The 5,019-nt window shown below is 37.8% G+C and overlaps 1 protein-coding gene across 1 annotated transcript in view; it reads left to right on the top strand.

The window, feature by feature from the left end:
* Positions 1-5,019, top strand: part of uckl1b (uridine-cytidine kinase 1-like 1b) — a 40,778-nt gene that overhangs the window by 28,189 nt on the left and 7,570 nt on the right. Inside the window, exons 9-13 of the mRNA XM_016293470.1 lie at positions 803-920; positions 1,315-1,377; positions 1,540-1,662; positions 3,306-3,413; positions 3,918-4,074. Coding sequence (XP_016148956.1) covers positions 803-920; positions 1,315-1,377; positions 1,540-1,662; positions 3,306-3,413; positions 3,918-4,074 — 569 coding nt within the window. The remainder of the gene's footprint in view (positions 1-802; positions 921-1,314; positions 1,378-1,539; positions 1,663-3,305; positions 3,414-3,917; positions 4,075-5,019) is intronic.

Below are 5,019 nucleotides of genomic sequence, written 5' to 3'. Positions count from 1 at the left end.
GTAACATCATTCCCTGTGATGTTCTTTTAGTTTTTTTTTTTTTTTTTGCTTAGATTTTTAAGCTTAGCTTTGTTTCTTGATTTCTTGATTTATTTATTTTTTGTTTGTTTGTTTGGATGCATTGTTTGGTTTTTTTGTTCAGTTTTTTTTTTAGTTTAGTTTTCATTTTGGGTTGGTTTTGTTCTGTAGTTTTTGTTTTGTTTTGTTTATTTTGTTTAATTTTTTTAGCATAGTTTTGTTTTCTGTTTTTTTATTATGTTTTATGATTGTTTTTGTATTTGTTGTTTTGATTAGTTTTGTTTTTGCTTGGTTTAATTTTAGTTTTTTATTTAGGATTTTTTTTTTTTTAGATCTATCTTTCTTTCTTTCTTTTTTCTTATTTTCCCCTCACCCTCTCTGAACATACCAGTGACCCATTATTGGGTGGAAATTGTCCCTCCCGCTCATACTACCTGTGACCAACTACCAGTGGCTGAAATGCACTCATTTTGAAAGTTTTTTTCATTGCTTTCGTCCACGTCACAGGCTGTGCGAGGTTATGCCAGGCTGTAACGTAAACTAACGGCTATTGCATGCTAAAATAGGGGAAGTCCTACTATATATGGTCTTAAATGTCTGATTAACTATTTTAGATTAACTAGTAAAACTTCAAAAAATATATATTAATAATTGTAATAAATTTAAATATATATTATGTAATGTATTTTGAATAAAAAGTTTAAAGGTAAAAAAAAAAAATCTTATTTTGATTTTTTTGAATGTGAATAAACGCACAACTGTTTTGTCATTTTAGTAAGTAAATGTATCGTTCGCGCTTGTGTTGCAGAAATAAAGAGACCAGTCGAGATGAGTTCATCTTCTACTCTAAGAGGTTAATGCGGCTCCTCATCGAGAGAGCGCTGTCCTTCCTTCCCTCTCAGGTGAGAAAAGAGTTACAGACCAAGTGAAGATGAAGGGATTGATGAGGAATCTTTAGATCGACCTAATAACGACACGCAAACGGATTTGAGCGTGTGGGCATGGAGGCCTCGTCTTGAACATGGAAACTTGTCTCGCTTGTCCACCGCAGTGGAAACTCAGACTAACAAACTCAGCATGATAGAAATCGGCTTAGCAACGCGCAGCAGCAAAACAGCGACCTTTACACTTAAAACACTCACAGGAAAAGTGCAGTGAGCTAGTGAGCTTCATGATGTTGCTGCTGACATTTTACTGTGGCTTTTAATCAGAGAGGAAGATCAGTTTAGCTGCATATGAATGATATGCCTGGACAAAAAAAGCTTGACGTTACAGTTTGTCTGTTATCTGCTGCAGGTTCACATTGTTCAGACCCCACAAGGAGAAGATTACGAGGGCCGAACATTTCATGGGAAGGGGGTAAGAAAATAATGTGCCACGGAAAATGTCTTTTTGGACAATCTCTTGGTGGTTCAGCCTAATCAATCTGCTTGTTTGGCGATTTTCTTTGTCATACAAAAATGTCTTTGTTCTGTGTGGTGTAGAAAAGTTTAGACTCTCCCTCTTCTTTGTTTTGAGCAGATTACGGGTGTGTCGATTCTCAGGGCGGGAGAGACCATGGAGCCCGCACTTAGGGCCGTGTGCAAAGACGTCCGCATTGGCAAAATCCTCATCCAGACCAATCAGGACACAGGAGAGCCTGAGGTAACGCCCCTTTCTGCTCTTACTACCCCCCCAGAATTTACACACATCAGATCAAGTCAGATGAAGTCAATTTTAAATGTATTTATTCATTTGGTAGCACTTTAGTTTAGGGGCCAATTCTCACTATTAACTAGTTGCTTATTAGCTGCATATTACTAGCATATCAGCTGTTTATTATTACTTATAAAGCGCATATTAATACCTTATTCTGCATGACCATATTTTAGATCCCTTAATCTGACCCCATACCTAAACTTAACAACTTCTAATAAGCAGCAAATTAAGAGTTTGAGGCAAACGTTATAGTTATTAGTTGTAACAACGTTCGTAGGTCGGGAAGAAGGAGGCGGGAACCGGCGAACATTTAAATACTTTAATAACATAAACAAACACAAAATGGAAGTAAAGCGGCAGCCCCTCGCGGACGACTGCCGCACACAAAACACAAAATAAAGTCCAGGCCTGGTCCTCTCTCGTCTTTCACTGTTGACTCGTCACTCCTCCTTTTATCCTTCCGGAGCTCTTCCGTGGGACTCGAGACCGGTGAGTGGTGTAGGTGTCGCTCATTATTAATTACTTCACCAGCCTCGCTCCGTTCCCACGGCTCTCGGCCCCGCCCCCACTCGTCACATTAGTTAATAGTGAGAATTGGTCCCCAAACTAAAGTGTTACCATTTGTTTATATATTTAAAGTGTTTTATTTTAAAGATTATTGTTAAACGTTTTCTGAGCAAGACATTTCAGTGTCACAGTATTTTGTGTTATTTCACAATTTATAGGTATTTTATAGTTTATAACATTTCTTTTTTTTCCTTTTTTTCTTTTTGCTGCTTTAAAGTGTAGTATCTGGGTTTTTTTTCTTTTATTAAAGTTTTTTTTTAATTTAACATTTTGATTTCATTTTTTTTATTTAATATTTTGGATTTGCAGTCAATTAAATAATTCAAATTAAATCAAATTCAAATCTCAATTTATTCATAGTTGACATATTTAGTTTATTTTCTAGGAAAGAAAACTAAATGTGTGATTAGTGTAGTGGAATATGAAGATTTGTATAAGATTGTATAAGACAGTGAAAATACGAAATCTGTCTGCAGCAGTGCTTTAGTCTTACTCATATCTTTCTGTTCTTCACAACAATCAGTGCTGGGGAGTAACTAGTTACATGTAACAGTTACGTTATTACAAAAATGTAACTGTAATCTGTGAGAAAAAAATGTGTAATTAAATTACAATTACTTATGAAAATGTTAACGATTGCAAAGGGGGATACATCTGAATATTTTCACACGCACACCCACATACAGATTTAATTGATATCTTTCATAAATTGCAATGACTCCTCTAAAATATGAGACACCAATGTTGCAGGGGTTTAGGACACAGAATAGGACAAATGTTATTCAGTAACTGCTTCATTTCTTTTTGAGTTTATGTATATGCTTTATTTTTTGAGATTAACTTTTTTTTTCTTCCAAGGCATTGTTAGTGTTTCCTGTCATAGCTATGCAAAGATTTAATGTCAAAAACAGTATCATGGCTATTCAACTATTTTTTTTATTATTTTAAATCTGTAATTAACCTCAGGACTATCTAAAGTTAAGTAAAAAGCCGTGCTAAAGTCTGATTTTGTGGTGCACTAGTTGCACTATTTGCGTCTGCCCAAAGACATCAGCGAGGATCACGTGATTCTGATGGACTGCACTGTGTCCACCGGAGCCGCAGCCATGATGGCCATCAGAGTTTTACTTGTAAGTCTGCATTTGAGCCTTTTTTCCCCGCACAGCACACTGATAGTGTGCAGTGGCAGAGACACACACGCCTACACAGGCACCGCATATAGAGCGGCCCAGTTTGTTTGTCTGTCAGTCAGTGTAGGCGTAGCAGAGAAACCTCACTAGCTGACAGCAGCCATAGAGCGTGACATAACTTTACACATTCTCACATATTCATTCTACAGAGCTGTATTTATAAGTTTCTATGACCGTTTTTGGCACCGGTGGAAGTTTAACAAAATAAACCCTCGGGGGAGAACACATCGTTCACGCTCTCACAAGTTTAAATATAATTAATCTACTAACACTGAAGATGCATGAACTAAAAAAATTAAATCATCCACATCTGTGATTATATATTAAATGCAATAACTTCTGTGGCGGAAATGACTTTTTTTGGAATTAAATGGCACACTGTTCAATAATAAAAAGCACAGGTATAGTGGAGGAACGGGACAGTCATGAAGTGTGTGTGTGTAGGATCATGACGTTCAGGAGGATAAGATCCTGCTGGTGTCTCTGCTGATGGCTGAGATGGGTGTCCATTCTGTGGCCTACGCCTTTCCTCAGGTCAAAATCATCACTACCGCCGTCGACAAGAAGGTCAACGACCTGTTCCACATCATCCCCGGCATAGGTGAAACTTTCTCAGCATTACTTATCTGCTTAACTGTGGCTTCTTGTCCTAAAAGTTCTACACAAACGGGCCATTCTCACAAAACCAGCCTTGAGCATGTCTGGCTCATATTTCACCCCAAATCATAAAAAAATGAATAAATTATACTTTGCTTAATGGAAAGTGAAGACTTTTTACAGTACCTTTAGAACCATTAAAGGGGTCATCGGATGCCCATTTTCCACAAGTTGATATGATTCTTTAGGGTCTTGATGAAAAGTCTATAGCATACTTTGGTTAAAATTTCTCAGTGGTAATGTAAAAAACACAATTTTTACCCTGTCAAAAACAGCTCTGTTTTCAGCAAGCTGTTTTTTAGTCCATGTCGCTTTAAACGCTAATGAGCTCTGCTGACCCCGCCCCTCTCTTCCGTGGGGTGACGAGCAGACTGTAAACTTCAGCCGCCAAACTGGCTAACTAGCACATTATTAGGAAAGGCTATTTGCAAAGATTCATAAAAAAACCCTTATACTCACTTCTTCTGTAGATGAAGCTGGATCACGAATGATTCGCATGAACATAGACGCATTTAGGCAGATCGGGATCGGCGCATTCCCTTCAAAAACGAAAGTAATGTTAATCCTCTGCGTCTTCAGCGGCTGAGATGTCAGGAGTAAATGACGACTGCTATATTCATTATTACATCCAACAAAAAAACACCTCAATCGCTTAATCTGAGACATTCTTGTCTTCCCCGGCACCTGAGTCGACACAATGGCGGACAGCTCACAGCTCACTCGGGGCGGGTCTTAAGGTAAGATGCTAGTGTCAATCAACTATCGTGGGAGCGACCTGTGCAGAACTACGTCATTGTGACAGGAATCTCAGAACAGCCTGATTTGAGAAAGAGGATTTTTAAATAGGGATTTTTAAAAAAACCACTGGGTGGATTTTTATCATTATAGG

This window comes from Sinocyclocheilus grahami, unplaced genomic scaffold (genome assembly GCF_001515645.1).
Source record: "Sinocyclocheilus grahami isolate Dianchi unplaced genomic scaffold, SAMN03320097.WGS_v1.1 scaffold303.1, whole genome shotgun sequence".
NCBI lineage: Eukaryota > Metazoa > Chordata > Actinopteri > Cypriniformes > Cyprinidae > Sinocyclocheilus > Sinocyclocheilus grahami.
The sequence above is the reverse complement of the archived record's forward strand: the minus strand, read 5'-3'. Positions and strand labels throughout refer to the sequence as shown.